The sequence below is a fragment of the Nymphalis io genome, chromosome 19, assembly GCF_905147045.1.
Source record: "Nymphalis io chromosome 19, ilAglIoxx1.1, whole genome shotgun sequence".
Lineage (NCBI taxonomy): Eukaryota > Metazoa > Arthropoda > Insecta > Lepidoptera > Nymphalidae > Nymphalis > Nymphalis io.
The window spans coordinates 1,401,753-1,427,117 of NC_065906.1; the positions used below are offsets into that span (position 1 = coordinate 1,401,753).

Here is a 25,365-nt window from a genome sequence, read left to right on the forward strand (position 1 = left end):
AATTAGAATGTTACTATCGAGCGTCATAAAAAACGACATTTTTTATTTTATCGGTTAATTATCTAAACATCAAATTAATGCATAACTCGATTTGTTTTTTTTTATATATTTAGTAGTATTTTTATATATTGATCGCGTAACTTGCAAGCACAACAAATATGAAGCAATATAACCAATTTATTTAAAATTATCGTGATATAAATTGCACTAAAATATTAAGAAACATACGTAAAGTAATATGAACTAAAGTTTTTTATTTACTTCAATACAATGATCTTATCTTATTGTTTATGAAAAAATATATCATATTGTTTAATATTTTTATTTATTTGTAGCGAGAAGGCTCATAGACACATGAACCAGCTGGGTGGGTATTAGAATAAATGATTAGTGTGTGGTACTACTAGTCTACTGGACTCATCGCTACCACCAATAATTTGTCAATCACTTCATATTAATAAGTTTATTTACATTTAAATCGAGGTATAGTAAAAAACAAATCTTATAGTTACTTAAAAAAAATATTTTTTGTAGCTCCTAATTTATTTACTACTCTAAAATACATATATACAAAATATTGCTATAAAAAAAATGTAAGGGTAAATAACTAATATTTACTCATTAAGTGGAGACACGTATACGCATTTACTATCTTTAAGTAAGATATAACGAACTGATTAAGTAAAAAATAGTTTTTTGAAAAACAAAAACACATAGTAACTTACATTTTTAATCAGTTTCAGAACAACACTGATATTGTCAACCTGACGTTTGGACTGTCATATTGACATTTGACACAGGCCGTCACAACAAGAGGTCTCGTTACGGGATGCAACTTGAATAATTTTAAAATTTCCCCCTCCACGAATACCAGTCATCAGCTTTAACCATGGTACGGTTACGGTATACTAGAACTGTGTTTTCAAACAGTGATGTTCGGATCGAGTATACGTGTTTAAAGTAACTGTACTTCTGCAGGCTACAGCGATGTTCGCTAGGGTGACTTTCTACCCTACTCTTCTCTATAATGTTCTGATGGAGAAGGTGACCAGCAGGCGGTGGTACGATAGAATGGATGACACAGTTATCCTGGGAGCTCTGCCGTTTCAAGGAATGACAAAACAGGTACATTTTATAGGTTAATAAAATCAGGATCCTAAGCAAGTTTTTTAATATACTGAATAAAACCAGGCTCTTTTTTAATTTACTGAAAATCTTCAAACTTTAAACAGCTTTTGTATAACTTAAAGATTTAAATCAAATTGTGTGAAGATGTAAAATTTGTTCCCATTTATTAGATTTATAAAACATTTTGCAACTTAAGCTGAATGAAATTATATGGTAATATATGATTTTGTGTTAGACTAATAAATAAAAAAATTACAACATTTTAGAACTGCACCAAAATATAGAATATTAAACAATTTATTTAATATTATTATTTCAGTTAATCGAAGAAGAAAATATAAAAGGTGTGGTGTCTATGAATGAAACTTATGAATTGAAGATATTTTCAAATGATGCAGAGGTATGTAATTATTACTTTCCATATATAATAATACATTTATTTAATTATTATAATATTAACCATCATCATATTAGTCTATGTATGTTAGATAATTGAAGAAAAAGAGTAATTAAAGACATTTTTATCAGTTCTTCTCATTAAAATCATATTGCTTATATTAAACTTAATTTTCGCGTGAGTCCACGCCTGTGTGTTAGTGGGGGGAAATATTAGATATAAAAAGTAGCCTTGAGCTGCAAACGTGTTTCATACCAAATTTTATCTAAATTGGTTGAGACATTTGACCCTGAAAGCATAACAGACAATTACTTTTGCATTTATAATATATCTAATAATGAACAATTATGACTCAAGTGTAATTACGAGCCTTCTTCAATCAAAATACATTAGAATATGTTATCTCTTTACATAGATATATTATAAATTAAACGCATAAAACAGTATCTAATGGTAATTAGTAGTACTTAAACATATAATTAGGTAATCAAAATAATGTAACGATATACCAAAGTCACAGTACTAAACATATGTAGTCTACCGCAAAACAGCAGTACTTCGTATTGTTGTGTTCCGGTTTGAAGGATGAGTGAGCCAGTGTTATTACAGGCACAAGGGACATAACATCTTAGTTCCCAAGGTTTGTTGCGCATTGGTGATGTTAACATTGGTGATGGCTAACATTTCTTACAATGCCCACGTCTATGGGTGTTGGTGACCACTTACCATCAGGTAACCAAATTAAAAAAAACAGTCTGTACAAAGGATTTCTATTTTATTTTAATTAAATTTAGTGTTTCAAAATGGTTGCAGTAATTCGAATATTTTTTAATTTATTTTAAAATATATTTATTCATTTTTTTTTGTTATTATTAAGAATTAAATACCTAAAAATAATAATTAGCTTTTAAATTATACCACTTAAATAATTATCACTAACAAATTGCTTAATTATGTTTATCTTATTTGCATAGAATAAATAAATATGTATAATAATAAATGATGTATGTCGATGTACATACTATTGTAATACTCCTTTTAATTAAGGAATATAAATATATATAATTTCTTGCTTATTGATATATTTTATTTTTTATTTTTGGATCATACAGAATATAGTTACATATATATTATTAGATGATAAGATTGTTGTTGATCATATCAGTTGAGTAGTTATGAAGTGATCACGTAACAAACAAACACTTCCACATTTATATTATTAATACGGATACTAATACTCCTGTACTTCTCAGTTAAATGGCAATCTTGAATTGTAGAAAATTAATAGTGATCAGCATCGAATCTGCGACTTCCACACCTCTGTGTGACCCGAGCTACTGGTGTTTGTGATTACATTATCTTTTCTAGTGTGCAGTTGACCTCACAACCTTCAGGTTATTTCCGCATCAGACATTACTCAGTCACGCTTATTTATCATGTTTGTTAAGCCTATCAATGGAAATCTCCAGAAAACATTTGAATGAAAATAGGTGCTTCTATGTTTTTGAGAATAATATGAGGATGAACGTTTTTGTTATGATAATTAGGTCTTTTGTTACCTAATCATGTATTTACATACTGTTTTCGCGTTCAACATATCACAATTATAGATCAAAATGTATTTTTTTTTATATATGATCACGTTTGGGCTAAATTTCATAAGTCCAACTTAAGTTTATATATAAAAATAAAAATGCGGATGCGCAAATGGCAACAGTGGAACAAAAATGTTATGTCCCTTAGACTCCGCCAACCAGCTAAGCAAGTCAAGCCAGTGTAACTAACATTAGCTTGTTGTGCAATCCTTACTTAGCACTAAAGTAGTACTGTTTGGCGGTAGAATATCTGATGAGTGGGTGGTAAACAGATGGTGTGGTGCATAAAACCAAGTAAAAGCAAGTAACTATTATAAACGGATATATAGTATATATATCCGTACTTAACTCCTGGCAGAAGCTGCAATGCTCCATAATAATCTCTGATCAATCAATTGAAAAATTGCGGAATAAAATAGCGAAACAAACTATTTATGTTTCAAAACAAAGCGATAAGAACACTTGCATCTCAACCAAATATTGTGGTTTCAAACGAGGTTCCCGAGTTTGATTGATTTGTGCTTCCTCTCGTGCTCGGCAGAAGAAACTTGCATGTCTGGGATGCAATTCTGCCAACTGTATTACTCCAACCCTCAAAAGGGGAGGAGGCCTCAATCCATCTGAGTGATATTTATAGACTACTTCATTAATATCTCGCTTTGGAGGGTTATATTTTTGTGTCTTCGATAGTTGATGGTTGATAATAATTGAACAGAAATGGCACGAACACGGCGTGCAGTTCCTGCAGCTGGCCACTACGGACATCTTCGAGGCTCCCGATCAAGACAAGCTTTATGAAGGGGTGCGATTCATTAATCGGTGAGTTAAAATTTTGAATAGCGGTTATTTATGTGTTATCTTTATTATTGTGAATAAACATATTGTTTTAAACACATTGGACGTCACTGTAACTCCAAGATTATAAATACTGTAAGACTATGAAACGATATTTTATAATATTCAAAACATCAACTCGATATGATAATGTCCTCGTGTCCAGCTTCCTGCCAGCAGAGAACAAGCCGAGTAGCGAACAAGGCCGCGTGTACGTACACTGCAAGGCTGGACGTACGCGCAGCGCCACGCTCGTCGGCTGCTACCTCATGATGGTCAGTGTAACTAGAGTAACCAACCAACAAAAAAGCGCGAAAAAAATTGATAATGTATTTTTTTATGCTTTTATTATATTATTCTATAACATAAAATGATAAAACTAATATTAATATTACAAAGCTCAACTATTTTAAATTCAAAATTTGTACCTACTGGCAATGTTTCTGCCAAAGACGTACTAATATTCAAATGTGGTACGTAGAAATGATAATGCTAAAGAGACAAGTATCAAACGTCGCGTATTTCACATCGTTAGGCGACCTAGAACGGTATTTAGGCTAGCAAGTTATAATTAATAAATATTTTTTAATTTTTTTCAGAGAAACGGCTGGTCTCCTCAGGAAGCGGTGGAACATATGAGAACGAGACGCCCTCACATCCTGCTGCACACAAAGCAGTGGCAGGCACTCGATATATTCTACAAGAACCACGTACAGACGTGATTACATACTATATATATTATATCTTAAACCATAGACAATTTTTTGACAATTGCTTCATTTTCTATATTAGAAAGTAATTTTGCTGTCAAAATTAAACTAAATATTCATAAAGATAACAATATATATAATTATATTTATTATACACAAATATTACACTTTAACAGTGTATGAATGTTTTTCTTTTAAATCTTCTTCATTTTATTTAAGTAATTAACATGTTTGAGCCTTATCTGTATTCCTCATATGAGATGGCATATATTTGACGAATAAAAAAACTGTATTAATTTTAAAATGCACATATTTTTATATAATCATACAAAAATAAAACCGAAAGAACCTCACAATTTAAAAAAAAATATTCGTTATATATTCAGAGTCCATTGAGAAGCTTAATGTTGTATTGAAATAAACTGTATTCCTTTCCAATCGAAATCGGAGTAAACGTAAACAAACCGTAGTTTTAAAAATTGCTTGCGATTTTCTAATTGTATTGCTGTATAACGCACTATAAACAGTTCTTGATTAATTTACCTTTATTTATAATACAACACTATTCCACTTATCTAGTTATAACTACATTAATTTAACTTTTGAAGTTCCGATTACAACAATTTTCGCGAGTCCATAGTGAATATCATAGTTAAAGATCTCGACCAATGATATCGCGTCAATTGATATCGGTGCCAAAGTTAATTTGGGCTTATTCCTATTGTGGCTGGAATGGCTATAGATATCAACTCCGGCTGTGGTGGCTATTAATACTAGTATAATATTATAAACAAAACAAAATTAATTTTAATACATTTATTGAAATTATATAAGAACTTAATACTTTTATTAAAATCTGGTTTATAAATTATTATTACAAAAATTATATCAATGATACGTCTAACCATATTTTGCGCTGCCTCGCGCCAAGTGTTTTAATTTTTAAAGCTAATCTGACAGGATGACGTATGACGTTCGGAAAGTTTGATTTATTCTGCTTATATATTATATTTTGGATTATTATTATTGTTAATTCGGTAACTAATTGTTTATCTTACGTTATTAAAATGAATATTTATTGAAGTCTAACAATAATGTGAAAAAATATATATTTTTAATGGAAAATTTAATTTTCATTTTGAAATATTTAATAAAAATAAATATTATCTTTGATGTCTTTTATTTAGCTAATGTTAATTAATATGTAATATAATTATATTATGTAATAAAGTTAATGCAGGAAATGATATTATAAAAAACAAATTCAATTTTTCCATGAACTTAATTTCTTCAAAAATTATAATAAGATTGTCGAAGATTTTGAGGATTAAAAAAAAACAGTTATTTAAAAATTTATTTTTGAAATAACCATGTTTTTATATTGAAAGGAATATCTTATAACATATTGAAATAAAATCGAAACAATAATAAATGGTTTTAGTAATAGAAAATTTGTCAACACAGCAGCAGCCAGGTGGCAGTAGTCAAACTCAAAAAAAAAAGCTTGTTTAAGATGTGATTGTATATACGAAATTCAAAAAGTTCAATAATTTAGACTTAAATAATCATTAATTAAGAATCATTTAATGATAGTGAATTCCGACACTTTCTTAGTAATTGTGCTATTCATTAAGTACCACAAAACATTATCTGATAATTTAGAAATGATAATTTTTTCCTTTTACAAAGGAATAAAACTAATATGCATAATACATTAAACCTGTGTACAGTAAAAAAAAAAAAACAGAAACAATGAACGAAATATGTAGATCAAAAATCAAACATGTTTTTAAAATTAAGAAAAGCTCATTGAATACTATATTTTTACAACTAATCGTTTTAACTTACTATTCTATATAATAAATAAACAATTCATCATTATGTAATAGCTGAAAAATTACAACACGTTTTGCCTACAAAAAAAAATACTAATAATTGATTTTATGCTTTCTGTCCAGATTTGATGGCCCAAAATTGTCTAATAGAATTTGCGATTCCAATATCATGGGTAATAACGTAGAAGAGCCCGCCGAGGGTCGCAATGGAGATGAGGTAGACAAGACCGATGGCAATCTTGGGGATAACAGGACCGAAGATACTCGCCCTCACGTAATCAACTGCAATTGCTTCCAGGCCCCTAAAAATTTACATCTCTATCTTATTGTACCAATCTAAGTATTTTTTTTAATTATTTATTTTAGAAACATGTATAACTAATAACGCGAAGAATATTAAACTTATATAGTATAAAATTAAAGAAGAACACAGACTATATATCAATAGACAGTAAATATGTAAAAAAGGTTAGCAACAACTAAAGAACTAGCTGGTTTCTAAAGTAAAGCATTAAAACACATTATATTTAACATAAAGAATAGCAAAATTATAAAATTTCTTTACAAAATAAAACTTGAACTATTAGAATTTAAATATTTGTAAGTCTCTTGTATCTTACCAGAAACTATGGGCAGTAACCAGGATAGCCAGAAGTGAGTCGAATACTTTGTTCGGTGCTATTAATGCTATGGGAATGAGAGGCACCAAAAGTACAGATGTTAACCTCTCAACCACCCACAGCTTCGAGTGATCATGACCTTTTTCAGCTGATCGTCTAACCACTGATGTGCGGAACGAGCGAACCTTAAAATTTTAATAGAAATCATAAACCATTATATTTTATCTTCATACATTACAACAACAAAGATTCACTGTTATCTAATAAGATAAATAGTGTCATATTAGTGAAAAGAAGAGGTAACTAGAATTGTAATGAATTTTAATATTGAAAGAGATTTGTGTATTTTCTTAATATTAAACATAGAAAGATAGGCAAATGAGCCACCTGATGATTAGTGGTCCAAACTCAAAACACCCTCAACCTTGGGAATTACTCAGGCTCACTCACCCATCCAACTGTAACCCATACTAAGTATTGCAGTTTGGCATTCAAATATTTGATGAATAAGTGGTACCTACCGTGACAAGCCACACAGAGCCCTGCCACCAAGCAACACTTTAGTGTCATATTTAAAAAGTTAATTAACAATTATCTTTAAATAATTCAGTCTTTGATTGATTAATTAATTCATTGTTAAAATCTGTTGGCAATATAATAACAGCATGTAATTTATAGTATCTTACAATGCATTTGAGGCAAGATGGCTTCTCTCTAATTATTTTTACATATTCCAAAAGGAAACCCATTCATATATTGTCATCAGCTGATTTAACTTTAACCACCAATTAAAAATAAATTTCGAATGTCTATTTGATGGTTTATGTTACATTTGTAATTACTTTTTCATTTTTTTTGAAAAATATATTGCTTACCGAATTCAGAATGGGTGTAGTTTCAGACTTCAACAAAGTATTCTTTAACGAGTTAATAGTTGCTATAGTTCTTTGAGTGTCAATGGGCTTCAGAGCCGGCTGTGTTCCCAATCTAGTCATATGCTGAGATAATATTCGGCTTGTGCAAGCTGGAATTGAAAATAATTAATTTAAGACCAATATTCTAGTTAACTCATTAATAACAAAAATTTTACTTCTTTTTTTATTTAGACACATATTTTATGCTATAGCTTATTAATGATGTTATAATTATATATTAGTGTATGCAAATAAGTATCAAAAACTCTGATATTAAAATATCTCAATATAAATGCTTAAATAAAAAAATGCGTTGCTCTCATTATATATACAACCTAAACTAGTTTTGATTCGAGGGTCGTTTGATTATATATGTACATATATATTAAAAATTAAATATCGATTAGTAACTTAAGATAACAGAACATAAGCAATAAAATATACATAAGTTAGAACCCCTTCATCCAACAATAACAAGTATTATGTAATTCTTTTTATACAATTCGATTAAATTTAAGTAATATTTACCAGATGTGCGAAGGAACATAGAGAATGCCATATTTAGATTATTTCTGTAAAATTAAACTTATCGCTTATAGATACCGTTCACGAAGACTTAATATTTCGAAATTCGTGTAGGTATTAAAAACACAACCTATGTAAGCATGAGTGACACTACGTCAAATTCGAAATCGACCAAAGCATTTGTATAAAAAAGCATATGTCAAATATGTGCCACAATAAAAAAATCAAAATAAGTTTTGATAATTTATTTAAAGCAACAAAACATGGAAATCGATTTTGCTTATATTATAATATATTAAACTCAATACATAATTATACAGTATAAAAACATAGTAAGCTATTATAAAAAGCTTAGTTATATTATCTGTTACTAACGTCTGCATTCTGCAATGACAATTCATTTTAGATGATGTGATTGTGATTTCGAACTTTTGCTAATTTTGTTATTGTCTAATATTTAGAAAAGGGAATATCACGTAAGTATTTAAAATGGCTACGACTCTTGAAGACAAGTCTATCTGGGAAGATGGAGAAGAAGCCTTAAGTGAAGAAGTTCTTCGAATGCCAACAGACGAGATTATCAGTCGTAGCCGATTGTTAGACAACGAAATTAAAATCATGAAAAGTGAAGTAATGAGAATCTCTCACGAATTACAAGCTCAGAACGACAAAATTAAAGAGAACACAGAAAAAATTAAAGTCAATAAAACTCTGCCGTACCTTGTCTCAAACGTGATAGAACTCCTCGATGTAGACCCACAGGAGGAGGAGGAAGACGGTGCTGTGGTAGACTTGGACTCTCAGAGGAAAGGAAAGTGTGCCGTCATCAAAACCTCAACTCGTCAGACCTACTTCTTACCGGTTATAGGATTGGTTGATGCAGAAAAGTTAAAACCAGGTGATTTAGTCGGAGTTAATAAGGATTCTTATCTGATTCTTGAAACTTTGCCTGCTGAATATGATGCGAGAGTTAAGGCTATGGAGGTAGATGAGAGACCTACTGAACAATACTCTGATATTGGAGGGCTAGACAAACAAATTCAGGTAATAACCAACCGTTCTTATCCTCATTTTAGGATATGCAAGATAAGAACCCAATTTAAAACTAATTTCAATATATTTTATAGGAACTGATTGAAGCAGTAGTATTGCCTATGACACACAAGGAGAAGTTTGTTAACCTTGGTATTCATCCACCAAAGGGAGTACTGTTGTATGGACCTCCAGGTACTGGCAAGACCCTTTTAGCCAGGGCCTGTGCGGCTCAAACCAAATCTACTTTCCTGAAGCTTGCAGGACCTCAGCTTGTTCAGATGTTTATAGGCAAGTTGCATTATTGTTAATTTATAATGTATCAGCAGTTACCTATTATATTAGTACATATTATATATTCATGTTTTTTAATTGACAATATGGAAGGGATATGCTCATAGGTAAAACATTGTAGATAAAACAATTTGATTATTCCTATTCCAATTGTAGGAGTAAAGGTAAACAAACCTTAGATTTACATATTTCATGCGATAGGCTAATAGCTCTGCTGTATTATGCACTGCACAACAAACATACAACACTATTCCACTTAACTAGTTATAACCACTTTAATTTAATTTTCAAAGTTCCAATTACAATTTTGTGAACCTAAAAAACGCCACTTTCTTACAAACCCATAGTAAATATCATTGATTAAATTTATCACATCAATTTGATGTCAAAGTGGTTTCTTTGTCTTTACTCTTGTAATTAGAATAGGCTTTATATATATGCATTTCAATAGATAGGCTTTACCTAATTATAAAATGGTGAGTCTACTCCCCACAAAGAGCTTCAAGAGATTTTTTTGTTATGTATCATTTGTATATCATATAAATATATTAAATTAACTTTATTTTTATGACACAGGTGATGGTGCAAAATTGGTACGTGATGCCTTTGCTCTGGCCAAAGAAAAAGCACCTGCGATAATCTTCATTGATGAACTTGATGCCATTGGTACCAAGCGTTTCGACTCTGAGAAGGCTGGTGATCGTGAAGTACAACGTACCATGTTGGAGCTGCTTAACCAGCTTGATGGATTTAGTTCTACTGCTGATATTAAGGTAAATAAAATGAAACTAAGTACTTTAAAATTTGGACAAATTATACATATCATAAATAATATATACGATAGTAACTACAATAGTATAAAACTCTGTTGTAGCTAATAACGCCCTCCAAATCGACAGCACATTTATTTATTATTTGTTCATTGCAGACATAAAAATAAAATATAATTTAATTTAACAAAATATATAAATATATACATCTAAATATATATAACTAAAAATTATTTATAAAGTGTGCAATAAGGAAGGGATGATAGGAAGGAAAAATAAGTTGGGTCAATGTTATATAAAATAACTTCTTTAGTTACTTACAAGTTGAATATAAACACTTAGAATTTTACTGTTGTTATGTTGTACTATGTTATTCGCTTATAAGTTTCATAACGATTTTTTTTTTATTAAACATTTTTAGGAACATGATTGATACATATATAATAAAAAAATAAAATAAACAGTAATATATAGATTTAATCTAGTGGTAACATTTATTCAAGCCCCCTACAGACCCTGCTGAGATTATATGTATTATTGTGTTCCAGTTTTAAAGGCAACCCATTGTAATTACAGAAAAAATGGATAAAAAATTTTTAGGACCCATTGTTGGTGTTGCATTGGCTGAGTTTATGGACTGGCTGTCATGATGTCTGGCTAAATTTTTTTTAAATGACTCTTTTTAACAGGTAATCGCAGCTACAAACAGAGTAGACATTTTGGATCCTGCTCTGCTGAGATCTGGTCGTCTGGATAGGAAGATTGAATTCCCTCACCCCAATGAAGAAGCCAGAGCAAGAATTATGCAAATTCACTCAAGGTAACTAATAATTACCTTAAATTATATATTATCTTTTAAAAAATAATGCCTTTATTTATATAACATTTATTTTGCTTTTTATTTTTGTTGATTTGACATTCACAATAAATAGACACACCATTGTTAGCCCTTACCTCACCTCATCTCTATCACCTCTTAAATAATCTGTATTAGTAAAGCCGTATAACTAATTGACGCTTTATCTTTAGTATAGTCTAGTTTACACTATTGCAGATCTCAAAAAAGAAAAAAAAAGTTACAGAACTTTTTTTATCAATAATTTTTTTTCTCAGTAGCAGATTAGAATCTCTAGAGTTGAATTGTTGTCTTATTAGACTATGATAGTAGCCCTATATTTTAGCACACTATGATATTCCCTAATCTTTGATTTGAATAATGAAGTAAGAAGTCAACTATTCTTTTAAACTATTGGTATATATTATCATTGCAGAAAAATGAATGTATCACCAGATGTCAATTTTGAGGAACTCTCCCGTTCTACTGATGATTTCAATGGAGCACAATGTAAGGCAGTATGTGTTGAAGCTGGTATGATTGCGCTTCGGCGTTCTGCTACCGCCGTTACTCATGAAGACTTCATGGACGCCATATTAGAAGTGCAAGCCAAGAAAAAGGCCAACCTTAGCTACTATGCCTAATGTTACACCTGCTTTATATATAAGTTTTTAATAATAAACATATATTATAACAATGAAAGAGTGTCTTTTTACTAAAAATAATGGGGTCGGAGAAAGTTTTTTTATAAGTAAAAAGTTTCAGTAAAATCTTTTTACTTATACTGTTTGTATCTGGCTGGTTTGGTTTGACACCATTAACAGATGACATTTTAAATAGTAAGAACGGCTTCCTGCCAATTTTCTATTTTCTTTCCACCAAAATGAATGAATAACTTAAATAGATTTGAAATATTCGCTATACATTAAATTTAAAAAATAGCCTTAATAAGAATAAATATAAATCGAATTAAAGTTGTTTCACAATATAGTTGATAGTAATAAAAAAAAGAACTTAATTGGTATATTTTTATTAAAAAAAATTGAATTTGATTGATAATTGAAAACAGATATTTTTAAATTAGGTGTAAAAAGTCCTTTTTTAACATTCAGCGTTTCATCATCATTTGTCAGCTAGAAAAACATCCACCGCTGGATAAAGACCCTACAAGGGTTGGAAGCCAGTAGCCAGTATTGCGCTAAACGTATCCACCGGCTTCCCGCGACCCTTACAATATCGTTGGTCCCCACTCCCCGTACAAGGTAGACCGACGATAGTATGAATCAGCGTTTACTTAATCTTTAAAATGGTATAGTCTTTATCTATCATCTACGTCACATGTAGTAATAACAAAGGATATGTTAGGTGTGTATACAAATCTGATATTTCAGGTTCATAAGGAGTGATTTTCAATACTAAATACATAAAATCGTAACCAATTTAAACTTAATTTATTATAATAATTTAAATTAATATTATAATAATTGAATTAAATATTTGAGTTAAAAAAAAATAAAGAAATGAACGCATCCATAAAATCTGTTGACGCGCGTGTGCTAAATTTGAACATAAAAATATGGATCTTTCAAAATTCCAGTTGATTTATTGAAAATAAACATTAAAAAAATTATTACCATTAGAAATAGAAATGTGAAATTATTTATGAGTTTATAAACTTCGTCCGCAGATCATCGGCGAAGTAATTCGGCTATCTGACCGTAAGTAACCTAAATTTTTAATATCGCCGAATGACAGTAAAATAAATTGTTTAATATCCAAAATACCGCATAACGATATTGATTTTTGAATGTTTTACAGTATGCAGTGTTCTTTTACTGCTTGATGCTGTGTTTTTAGCTTGTGAGATGATTGTTGTTTTTTAAAAAACGTATTTCTTTGTAGTTCGAAATCGGCCGAGATTTATTTTCTATTTTCGTAAGTTAATATGTATTAAAAACCTTATACTTTTATAAGTGATTACAATTAATAGTTCTGTAAATAATTCCAAAATAAGTAAATATATATTTTATAAATTTTTATGCTATTTTGTCCTAATTGCCTTCACTAAAGTCCATCATGGAACAAGAAGACGAATTCAAGCCTCAGTTTAAGATATCCTCAGACGAATTACCCAAAATACACAAAAAATGCAACCACAACCGTCCACACACCAGGTTATTAAACTATGCAAGAATATTTTTATGTATTATAACATTTTATCACAAACTCATGAAGTTGAAAATCCAACTTATTTTTATAGTACTTATTATTAGGCTCAGAGATCAATCTTGAGGAAGTTTGAATTCAAATAAAGGTTAAATTCCATGGTTAGATTTTGCATCTGGATTTTAAACTTCTATTTGTATGTCCATCTACTTTTATATTTTGTAAAACAGATTTCATTATGCTTTTTACTGAATGCATTAAGCTTTAAAGCTAAGATTACATTTCTGGCTGATGACAATAACTAGAGCACCTAGTTACCATGCTTAATTATATTATCATACATAAAAGTAGATTTCTTTAAACAAATAACAATTAATCCTATTTTAATAAAGGGTCATTTAAAAAGTATTTAGTATTGGAATATCCCTAATTTTTTTTTCTTATTCAACTTCTTATCAGCCTTAAACACTAACACAAAAATTAACAATATAATTTACATTTATTATTTCATAAAAAAAAAACAAAATCTAATCAAATATCTCAATTATCCTTTAAATTCATTTATAATATGAACGTTTTTTTAAATGTATCATAAAGTATAAACATACTGAGTCTTCCATTTTACACATTATATAATATAAAGCAATATCCTTTCACATAATTGGCTAGAGCAGGTGGATTGTTATCATATAACAGCTTACAAAGCTGATTATGCTACAGACGCAACATTAATTTAATCTATAGCTTAAATAGTAACATATTATACATAGTACAAAGAGTTGAGAGATATCATTATGTAAATATATAGATTCTCTAAATGTTACAAGTAATTTAGAGTCTTATGTTTTTTTTTTTTTTTATAGAATAGGAAGGCGGACGAGCATATGGGCCACCTGATGGTAAGTGGTCACCAACGCTCTTAGACATTGGCATTGTAAGAAATGTCAACCATCGCTTACATATCCAATGCGCCACCAACCTTGGGAACTAAGATTTTATGTCCCTTGTGCCTGTAATTACACTGGCTCACTCACCCTTCTAACCGGAACACAACAATATCAAGTATTGCTGTTTTGCGGTAGAATATCTGATGAGTGGGTGGTACCTACCCAGACGAGCTTGCTCAAAGCTCTACCACCAGTAAATATAAGACATATGATTGAGCTTAGTAACTAATGTACATAGTATTTGTGTGTTGTCTGACCTTATAGGTAACACTTGTTCGTAACATTTCTATCACCAAGCAGCAATACTTTGTATTGTTGTGTTCTGGTTTGAACACAAGCGACATAACATCTAAGTTCCCAGGGTTGGTAGGACATTGGCAATATCCCTTACATTATACGGCTAATATATTTTATAGTTCTTATATCTATGGGCAGTGGTAACCACTTTCAAGTGACCCGTTAGCCAGTATGCCTAGCCATTATAATAAGAAGACTTTTTTTTTAAGAATCTAAAAAAAAAAAAGTAAAAAGTAACAGCCTGTAAATGTCCCACTGCTGGGCTAAGGCCTCCTCTCCCTATTTGAGGAGAAGGTTTGGAGCTTATTCCACCACGCTGCTCCAATGCGGGTTGGTGGAATACACATGTGGCAGAATTTCGATGAAATTAGACACATGCAGGTTTCCTCACGATGTTTTCCTTCACCGAAAAGCACGAGATGAATTATAAACAGAAATTAAGCACATGAAAATTCAGAGGTGCTTGCCCGGTTTTGAACCCACGTTCATCGGTTAAGATTCACGCGGTCTTACCACTGGGCCATCTCGACTTCTAATCTAAACCAATTACTAAAAGAAAGAAGAGAGAACACAGAGTGCTTGAAAAGATTACAATTAAGAAAGTCAAGAGGCTATTCTTAGTTTTATAACCCGCTCAACAAAGGCGCTCCATTGTAAATTGCTCGTTCAACAATGTTAAAAGAATATTTTATCCAATAATGACACAATATAGCCTGACTTATTCAACATGGCCAAGGCTCTATGTTTTTATCGTACATATTACGACATTGTTTATTTGGTGAAGCAGTGTCTCATTAACTTTTTTTACATTGTTGTTATTTTCGATAGCCATTTTTTTTTATATTAGTCAGTAAAAAGCCGGTAGGTAAGCCGAGATGGCCTAGTGGTAAGAACGCGTGAATCTTGACCGATGATCGTGGGTTCAAACCCGGGCAAGCACCATTGAACTTTCATGTGCTTAATTTTTGGTTATAATTCATCTCGTGCTTTACGGTGAAGGAAAACATCGTGAGGAAACCTGCATATGTCTAATTTCACTGAAATTCTGTCACATGTGTATTCCACCAACCTGCACTGGAGCAGTGTCGTGGAATAAGCTCCAAACCTTCTCCTCAAAAAAGGGAGAGGAGGCCTTTAGCCCAGCAGTGGGACATTCACAGGCTGTTACGGTTACGGTAAATAGGAAGATTAAAAGAATTTAAACATTAACATAAAAATACATATATATATATATATATAATTAATGTGGTTAATTTTAATAATGAAGTAATAGCTAGACTAAACCCTCAGTGTGCTTACTACTGTAACGTCAGTGTAGATACCATTCACCACTTACTAACAGCAATACTCAGTATTTTTGTGTTCTGGTTTGAAGGATGGGTGAGCCAGTGTCCGGCACAACACATATCCGGGACATAACATCTTCGTTCCCAAGATTGGTGGCGCATTGACGATGTAAGGGATGGTTAATATTTCTTATAGTGCTAATGTATATCGCTGCCAGTTTGGACTTTGCACTGTAAAAATGAAGGTTTAACTACTTAAGTATTATTGTTAGCATGCGAAAGCGATCCCGTGGCGCTCCTCGTTAAGACGGAAAAGGTACCGCTGGTTTTTAGTGGGTATTCCGATCCACATATCCCCACTGTTCCCGTGGGGGAAACGCGTAACAACCCTCGTCCAATCCCCTAGGTTTTTAACTTTATTCCATCCGTAAGGGTTGATGTTTACTTGAAATTTACACGGGGCAACGCCCGAACTATAATAATATTCTAAATAGACATATGATGTGAATAAACAAGGCGAAAATGTCAAGTAATGTACACATAACAAGTGAAAGAAAAAATAGTTTTCTACCCTTTCTTTATGATTAAAATATTTTAATCAACTTAAATGAAAACGTTCTCGGTATTTATTCATTGCCATCGCTATTTTTGCAAGCTTTTCGGGTGGCTGTTAATAAATTTTTCATCACACTTGGACGTCAAGCGCCGCAGGTATTTTTGTCAGAAATTAATGACACTGAGGTGCGAAATAGAAACATTGAAATTATTTTACAAATGGAGAAGATATCAAGGGACGCAAAATAGCCGAATTAAAACGTTCCATCGTAAAGAAACAGCTCAATGAAATAAAACTAAGATTTATCTACATTACGTGTCTATATATACAAAAGGATAACTGATTGAGTTCCTATCATAATTATGACATATCAATGTAAAGCTGAAACTACGGAGGTTAGCAAAGTTTGTATGGAAATCCTTCATTTTAGAAGAGAGTTTTGGAAATTGTTTTTCAGCAGTTCAGAATTATGACGGGAGCAGAGCGGGGTAAAGCGCTAGTAATTATATATTTATGCTTACCTTTACGAGATCGCTATTCAATCGTGTATCACGAGGTCGCCATTGCTTGAATTTTTTGCTACTTTTGTAATTGAGCGGAATCTTTACCTATGCACTTGATAAGATTGAATGCGTTAATGTGCTGAAATGGACTCAATTTTTTATATTAGGGAATATTTTTTTCTCTTTATTATTCTTGTAAATGTTTTCATCCAGGCGTTGGGCTATTGACGTATTCACACATGCTTAGCTTGCGAGGTAAAAGGAATATTAGAAATATCATAAAAATACTAATTCGTCATACTTGAAACAATAACGAAACTTTTCGTCCGAAAAAAGAAAAATAATCTTTCAAAATATGAAATCTGATATATTTACTATTACCCGAATCAATTAAATTGAATTATTAAATTCAATAATTTCACTGTCGTATCCAAATTAAAATAATTAGGTCCTCCTGAGTTGGCTATCAACTGCGCAGGGCATATAATCAAAATGCGACTGCATATCCGGCACAACCGGTTAGAGTTCAGACGCACGAGCAACGCCTTCGTGTGCTATCCGAGGCACGGGGGTTGTAAACTTGACTAGAATATACATATGAGTATAGAACAAAAACCACCGTTGGTTACACGAGGAGTAATTAGTTTGATAATTAAACACGTGAGCACTTCGTATGCAAATTTTATACTTGATGAACAGATAGTCAGAATTATGATTCCCGTTTATACTGCAATTTCATGTATGGTGAAAGGTTTTATTAAAGAAATTACGTTGTAAATTATATTTTTACGTAAGGTATACATGTAATGTAAATATACAGGTTATATACAATATATATGTAGATATAAAAAGTAAATCTGTAAGTAGATTAAATTTCTTTACTCAAATTCCCAATTTTAAACTTGACAAAAAGAGTGAACGCCTTCCCTTAGCGCAGACACATGTATTTTTTTTATTACGTGCTAATTAAAGATATCGATAATAATTTTATATTTATAACTACGACATTTATAATTTTTTAAATACTCATGTATAATCAAGCTGATTATATATGTAAAAGAAACTACAGAAGTACAATTAACTTGGTCATATATATACTTGTGCCTATATAACATTATTATTATTTAATTGATGAATGAGCGCACATTGCATTCGCATTACCATTGGCAATTCTTAACATTTTATTTTATTTTATTTATTTGGGAAACATACAGCATAATATAATACATAAAATTTAGTAACAAAATAAATTTCACTTAAGCCAACAAAGTTTCCACTTATACAAACAATCATGGAGTGAACCTAACGATAACAAGTTATTTAACAATTTATTAAGATATATGAATAAAGTATTAAAAATAATTTAAAACAGAAAAAAAAAAAAAAAAACGATAAGTATATTACTGACAAATACAGTTTTTTAGAGCTTCTTTGAACTTAAATAAATTTTCGTTAAATATATCTATACTAGTGTAGCGTTTATTATGATTGTCACATGCTCTTACTAAAAAGCGATTTTTAGCATAGTTCGTTCTACACATTGGGACATAAAAGGTATGTTTTGAACGGGCAATGGAATGTGAGCACTTGATATAAATGTTGTTGACTAAGTACATTGAATCGACAAAATTATTTACAATTTTGTAAAGAAAAACCTGATCTTTGCATTCCCTGCGTTTCTCAAGCGACAAAATATTAAGCTTATTAATAGCATTGGACCCAAATTTACGCGTTAATCTTCTAATAAATTTATTCTGAACATTTTCGATAGCCATAACATACTTAGAGTATTGTGGATTCCAAACCGTTGAAGCGAATTCCAAATTAGATCTTACATACGAGTTATACAACACATTATATGTATTGATATGCTTAAAGTCTCTTCCCTGGCGAAATATGAAACCCATCATACTGTAAGCTTTTGCGATAATTTTATTCACATGCCTGTCAAATAATAAATAATTTTAATTTAAAAATGTGCGGTTAGCTGCTTAATAGCTGTGATGTATGAACATTCACTTGTTGGCAAACTGTCTGAAGTGATTACCGACTACCGGGCTACCGCACACCGCATTCAGTCACCTGTCGGCATCGGCGCGTGACGGTTATGGCGTCACGCCGGCGCTAGTGAAACTAACGTGTTCAACCCGTTTGTGTACTTTGCGTTGTTAGTGCGGAAAAGTGAAAATGGGAAAAGTTTTTGCGTAAGTCGATTGATAGGTTTTTTTTGAAGTTCGATTGTTTTTCTTTTTTCTGACTGTGAATGTACGAGTTAAATAATAGATAATTATAAACTTATTGAAGATAATCAAATACATTAATTTAGGTAAAATTCGGTAAAAAATAAAACTTGTTAAACTAACTCGTTCAAAAGTGTCCGATTCATTTTTTGTCCATTAAATACTCGCTAGATTGCTTTTTTGTATATTTCATGGAAATTACATTTTACATTGTTGTCTGATGGTTTTTTTTTGTCAAGTATGACATGGGAAGCTCGGCCGAACTATTGTAAATAGACCTTGGTGTTTTGTCCATCGTTACAAATTTGGTTGGTTTCGTTATAATTACCTGTTTTGTCATATAGACGACAATACGGAAACTATCTTCTGTGACTAATAACACTGCTTTGATATCGTTTTGTATCATGGATAATGATCCCTGTGGGATTTATTGGCCTTTTTTTAGTAAAGAAGAGTAGCAAATGGACCACTGCTCATAGACAATTTATTACAGTACAAAGTAACAATCAATGACATTTTAGCCACAACTAAAATGCTATTTCTCTTGTACCTATTGTTATACTGGCTCACTCACTTCAAACTGGAACACAAAAATAGCCGCCAGACAGCAGTATTTAGTACCTATCGATGGAACAGGCAGAATCGGTGACCATTGAAATGATACGACCCTCACGTACCACAAGTAAATGCGTGGTAATGGCATTTAGTCACGAGAGTTGTGCTACAACATTATATGGAATTCATCATGAACATATTCATGTCATACTACCATTGTGCATCGACTCGAAGTTACCCTTTTCCAATCGACGAAGGAATAAAGATAAACAAACCATAGATTTACGTCTTCTATGCGATTTTCTAATAGTTCTGCTGTAATGCACTACAAGCAGTTCTTGATTAATTTACCTTTATTTATAACACAACACTATTCCACTTAACTAGTTATAACCGCTTTAATTTAACTTCCAAAATTCCGATTTTAAATTGTCGGACATTAAACATTTTCTCATGGATATCACAGGTTAGCGTCAATTCGATGTCAATGTTGTTTATTTTTATTTACGCCTTTATAATGAATATAATCGACCCTTCATCACCATAAAGTTTCACGAATCGTTGATTGTGTATCAGTAATTAATCGTTTTTGATTTACGACGAGCCGTTACATGTATACATGCTGCTTATGATACGTTTTTTATAAGGACGCTTTGAATTACGCGTCGTAGACAGTTTTAACACCGAAGATGAAATATTTTCTTGAATTTAGTAACCGGACATTAAATTTGAAATTTAGACAAATTAATCTCTAAAAACTTGTTACAATGTTACAATATTACAAGATAATCCCAGCTATTATTAAATAAAGATGCTTTTTTTTTATAGAATAGGAAGGCGGACGAGCATATGGGCCACCTGATGGTAAGTGGTCACCATCGCCCTTAGACATTGGCATTGTAAGAAATGTCAATCATCGCTTACATACGCAATGCGCCACCAACCCTGGGAACTAAGATTTTATGTCCCTTGTGCCTGTAATTACACTGGCTCGCTCACCCTTCAAACCAGAACACGACAATACCAAGTACTGCTGTTTAGCGGTAGAATATCTGATGAGTGGGTGGTACCTACCCAGACGAGTTTGCACAAAGCCCTACCACCAGTTATACTACAGTTATACTATATTTATACTGTAGATAATTTGGGAAATAAAAACAGTTGTCAGTCCACTTTTATTTGACAAAGTTTAACTTTTGAATATATTGCCGTTTTGCTATCTAGAATTTACACTTCAGACCAGCGGTACATTAAAATTTAACTTTATTTAATTTCAAATTTGAATTTGGAAATCATAATATGTATATATGTATCAAACTGATATAACTGTTTCGGATTCGTGAAATCATATTTACATTAGAAATTTAACTTAATTAAATGAAAGTTGTTTTGTCACAATCTATTTTCTCACAAAAAAAATATGTAGCAAACTCATTAATATGTCCGCAGCGAGTAAGGGTCGGACCCTACACACGTGGCGATACATCTAATCAATACTATGACACGCACGTCGTCAGGGATACCATATTGTCAGCTCGCGCTGACGTGATGCAAACAGATTAATCCTCAAAATTGTGTAATAACATGTTGCTGGTTCAAGGTAACCTCTTCTTTTTTCACCATGCTGGATACATCATGGGCTTACTCACGATGTTTTTACAAGATTGATACTTGATGGTAGGGCTTTGTGCAAGCCCATTTGGGTAGGTGCTAACCATACATTACGTAAAAAATATCAATACATAGTATTATTGTGTTCCAGTTTGAAGAGCCAATTAACTACGTGGCGTATTGGCGATGTATGGAATAGTTAATATTTTGTACATCTTCAATAATTACGGGCGGTGGTGACCACTTATCATCAGGTGGTAGACTTGCCTGTCCGCGTACTTATTTGATAAATCTTTGATATCAATCTAAATCTAAATAAATACATGCGAAGTTAATATCATGATATTTTTTAAATTATATATATATATATATATATATATATATATATTATACATATAAGTCCTAAATACGACACATAAACAGCAAGTGTAATTTTAATAAAAAGCTTACGATTAGAACCGTCAATGTCAACATTTTATTCATCAAATTCTATTAATAACTATCATGTATGTCGTATCGAGCTATGTTGCTTTTGTTCAGTACTATATATAACGTACAGATTATAAGCTAACGAAGTAACTCTGGACACAGAATTCAGAAATAACATGTGACTTTGTTTCGTGTAATTCGCATGACCGGAAACCGGACGCGGGGCGTGACGTTTGTTCGTCTGGATTACATTCCTTGGATATACATGTGTACTACTAGTTTTCGCTTTCGTGTTAGAGGGAGGGGCGGTGTTAGGTTAGGTTAGGTTAGGCCTATGTGCCACGGTAGCATGCGAAAGCGATCCCGTGGCGCTCCTCGTTAGGACGGAAAGGGTACCGCTGGTTTTTTAGTGGGTATTCCGATGTTCGGAGCGCACTCGGCGCCTTGGACACCGGTGAGTCCCACATACCCCCCTACTGTTCCCGTGGGGGAAACGCGTAATGCGTATTTCCAGCGTTAAAAAAAAGGATAGGCCTATGTCCGTTCTTCGGTTTCAAGTGTGCTTCATACCAAATTTCATCAAAATCGGTTCAGTGGTCTAGCCGTGAAAGCAAGAAAGACAGAGTTACTTTCGCACTTAAAATATCAGTATAGATAGATATTCATTATTCACAAGGATCTGTTCGGGATATTTGGGGATTTATATACATAATAACAATATATAACAAACAAGAAATCCTTACGATGACGTCACAGTATATTTATACACAAAATGTTGATAGAAACTGACGACATTGTGCGTATACGAGGGGAAAAGATAAACTTTTAACACAAAGATTTCGCAAAAAAAAAATAAAGTGCATTCGGTAGTACGCCATACAAGTTTAGGTTGATAATAAAAAATCGGAGGGAGAGTGGTCGTTGGTTTTAATGCAGGATATATAAAATGTACTTTTATTTAATTGACATACATAATTTAATTTATGGAAAGATTAAATATTGTTTTTTTGTGGAATCGTTAGTAGCTTTAACCTTTTTTATAGTACCTGTAAAAACCAACATTTGAATTAAATGTGCCTTAAAATGATGTGTTCATTTTCATTCTGACAGTGTTAGAACTTAGAAGCCTTAGATCCTTTGGCTTGGTGTCACATGACGGTGTGACGGAAGACGTGAACGCTTATCACACGGTAAGCCCATTAGTCCGTCTGATAAAACGTCCCAGTTCCTTTTAGATAAAAAAAAGTTTAAATCAACATAATATTTATTACTAGCAAAACCCGCAGCTTCGCCAGCTTGTTCAGTTTGTGCCGAAATTCCTTCAATATCTGCCATTTTAATACATACGTGAACTTGTTTCTGATGAAATAAAGACTAAACGATATGTTGAAATAATCCTTATATAATTTAGTATTTGCATTTATATTTTTCAGCCTTTTAAACAGACAGACATATTGTCTGATAAAAATAAAAAAATATATTGTTTTGATTTTATTAACTCGCAAATATATAGCAAAACTCGCAAATAGCCATATTTTAAAAAGAGGCAGTTATTTTGAAATCACAGACGGACACTTCCAATTTTATCTATTTGTATAGATATGCTTTTACAAGGACGTTTCTATCGGAATTACTTTCCCGTTTGATGTTAAACAACCCGATATGTACCGAACACATGAATACCACATGCGGGCGAAGACGCGGTATTCAATACTATGGAGTGTTAATTATTATCGATAGACACAACAACAATAGTACTCAATCTGACAATTGAAAATAATAAAGCCATTGTTTTTGAGAGGCATTCAGGATCGCCTTTTTGAAATTTTCAATCAATAAGTCGTTCAAATCAACGATAGTTTGTTACCAGAAGAATATATAATAGTAATCTATTTAAAATAATAATAAATTACGAATAAAATGTACGTTAGTCGTATAAAACGCGTTTGTTTTAGCGTTGATAGATATTTTGCCTTGTTTTTTTATTAGTTAAGCAGACTGACAAGTAGGCCACCTGATGGTAAGTGATCACCACCATAGACTTTATCATTGTAAGAAATATTAACCATCCCTTCAATCAACAACCCTAAATATGTACAACTAAGATGTTATGTCTCTTGTGCCTGCAGTTACAATGGCTAGCTCACTCTCCAAACCGGAACACAATAATACTAAGTATTGCTGTTTCGGTAGAATATATGATGAGTGAGTGGTACCTACCCATAAAGACTTGCACAAAGCCCTACCACCAAGTGAAAAGTTTACCGTAACCGTAACAGCCTGTGAATGTCCCACTGCTGGGCTAAAGGCCTCCTCTCCTCTTTTTGAGGAGAAGGTTTGGAGCTTATTCCACCACGCTGCTCCAATGCGGGTTGGTAGAATTCACATATGGCAGAATTTCAGTGAAATTAGACACATGCAGGTTTCCTCACGATGTTTTCCTTCACCGTAAAGCACGAGATGAATTATAATCACAAATTAAGCACATGAAAATTCAGTGGTGCTTGCCCGGGTTTGAACCCACGATCATCGGTTAAGATTCACGCGTTCTTACCACAGGGCCATCTCGGCTTATGAACGCATTTTAAAAGTTTTAGTACTAAGTCTATGGTGGTGATCACTTACCATCAGGTGGCCTACTTGTCAGTCTGCTTAACTAATAAAAAAACAAGGCAAAATATCTATCAACGCTAAAACAAACGCGTTTTATACGACTAACGTACATTTTATTCGTAATATTTAAATTCATTATTATTTTAAATAGATTACTAATATATTTTCTTCTGGTAACAAACTATCGTTGATTTGAACGACTTATTGATTGAAAATTTCAAAAAGTATTTGAAAAGTTTTAGTACTAGTTATTTTCTAGTTGCTTGATTTGGGTCTTGCTTTAAGCATTCCTGTCACCACAAATAGCATGCTATGTTTTCCTTATATTTTCCTGACTTTTCGCGGATCGTGTCGTATTTCCATCCTATCGGATTATGAGAGTGAGGACACAGATTGCGTCTTTGTTTGAACACTCACGTGTTTAATATAATTCCGTGCGCAGTTAGCTAATCTCGCTTAAGAATGAACGCTTTCAATCAGAAGTATATTTCTTAAAGAACATTTTATTAAGTTCTATTTTCGACGAAAATATATCCTGTACCATTTGTGATATTGATAAATAAAGTATGTAATGACCGACTTCAATTTCTACCACAGCATAGTACATATTCATTTTGGTAGTATATAAATGCAATTATTACAATATAATTACAATCAATTTATGTCCACAATT

The 25,365-nt window shown here is 32.0% G+C and overlaps 4 protein-coding genes across 5 annotated transcripts in view; 3 read left to right on the top strand and 1 right to left on the bottom strand.

Moving 5' to 3' along the window:
- The first annotated feature begins 778 nt into the window (after nt 1–778).
- Nucleotides 779–5,834, top strand: LOC126775905 (phosphatidylglycerophosphatase and protein-tyrosine phosphatase 1). Its single transcript, XM_050498071.1, has 6 exons — nt 779–892; nt 979–1,125; nt 1,448–1,528; nt 3,836–3,939; nt 4,121–4,229; nt 4,554–5,834. Exons 1-6 carry the CDS (start codon nt 890–892, stop codon nt 4,674–4,676), a joined length of 567 nt encoding a protein of 188 aa, XP_050354028.1. The 5' UTR covers nt 779–889; the 3' UTR covers nt 4,677–5,834.
- A 170-nt stretch (nt 5,835–6,004) lies between these two features.
- Nucleotides 6,005–8,728, bottom strand: LOC126775906 (succinate dehydrogenase [ubiquinone] cytochrome b small subunit, mitochondrial). Its single transcript, XM_050498072.1, has 4 exons — nt 8,562–8,728; nt 7,995–8,143; nt 7,120–7,304; nt 6,005–6,801 (listed from the first exon to the last, which is right to left on the bottom strand). The coding sequence occupies exons 1-4, from the start codon at nt 8,590–8,592 to the stop codon at nt 6,606–6,608; spliced, it is 561 nt and encodes a 186-aa protein (XP_050354029.1). The 5' UTR covers nt 8,593–8,728; the 3' UTR covers nt 6,005–6,605.
- Nucleotides 8,729–8,946: 218 nt separating this feature from the next.
- On the top strand, nt 8,947–12,187 carry LOC126775893 (26S proteasome regulatory subunit 6A-B). Its single transcript, XM_050498055.1, has 5 exons — nt 8,947–9,602; nt 9,686–9,881; nt 10,461–10,657; nt 11,344–11,474; nt 11,926–12,187. The coding sequence occupies exons 1-5, from the start codon at nt 9,048–9,050 to the stop codon at nt 12,131–12,133; spliced, it is 1,287 nt and encodes a 428-aa protein (XP_050354012.1). The 5' UTR covers nt 8,947–9,047; the 3' UTR covers nt 12,134–12,187.
- Nucleotides 12,188–13,537: 1,350 nt separating this feature from the next.
- LOC126775886 (uncharacterized) overlaps nt 13,538–25,365 on the top strand; it is a 34,410-nt gene continuing 22,582 nt past the window's right edge. The window contains exon 1 of one of the 2 annotated variants that reach the window (XM_050498041.1): nt 13,538–13,663. In XM_050498041.1, coding sequence (XP_050353998.1) covers nt 13,566–13,663 — 98 coding nt within the window. In that variant the 5' untranslated portion in view covers nt 13,538–13,565. Of the gene's footprint in view, nt 13,664–19,360; nt 19,449–25,365 lie in introns of those variants that run through there. The other variant, XM_050498042.1, reaches the window with a different exon arrangement.

Coding starts and splice junctions, on each gene's coding strand:
- LOC126775893 (XM_050498055.1), top strand. CDS start 9,048: ATGGCTACGACTCTTGAAGACAAGTCTATCTGGGAAGATGGAGAAGAA. Junction 9,882..10,460: donor GCTTGTTCAGATGTTTATAG/GCAAGTTGCATT, acceptor TTTATGACACAG/GTGATGGTGCAAAATTGGTA. Junction 10,658..11,343: donor GTTCTACTGCTGATATTAAG/GTAAATAAAATG, acceptor TCTTTTTAACAG/GTAATCGCAGCTACAAACAG.
- LOC126775906 (XM_050498072.1), bottom strand. CDS start 8,592: ATGGCATTCTCTATGTTCCTTCGCACATCTG. Junction 8,144..8,561: donor TATGTTCCTTCGCACATCTG/GTAAATATTACT, acceptor TTTCAATTCCAG/CTTGCACAAGCCGAATATTA. Junction 6,802..7,119: donor GTTACTGCCCATAGTTTCTG/GTAAGATACAAG, acceptor GTAAATTTTTAG/GGGCCTGGAAGCAATTGCAG.
- LOC126775905 (XM_050498071.1), top strand. Junction 1,126..1,447: donor TTCAAGGAATGACAAAACAG/GTACATTTTATA, acceptor TTATTATTTCAG/TTAATCGAAGAAGAAAATAT. Junction 4,230..4,553: donor TCGGCTGCTACCTCATGATG/GTCAGTGTAACT, acceptor AATTTTTTTCAG/AGAAACGGCTGGTCTCCTCA.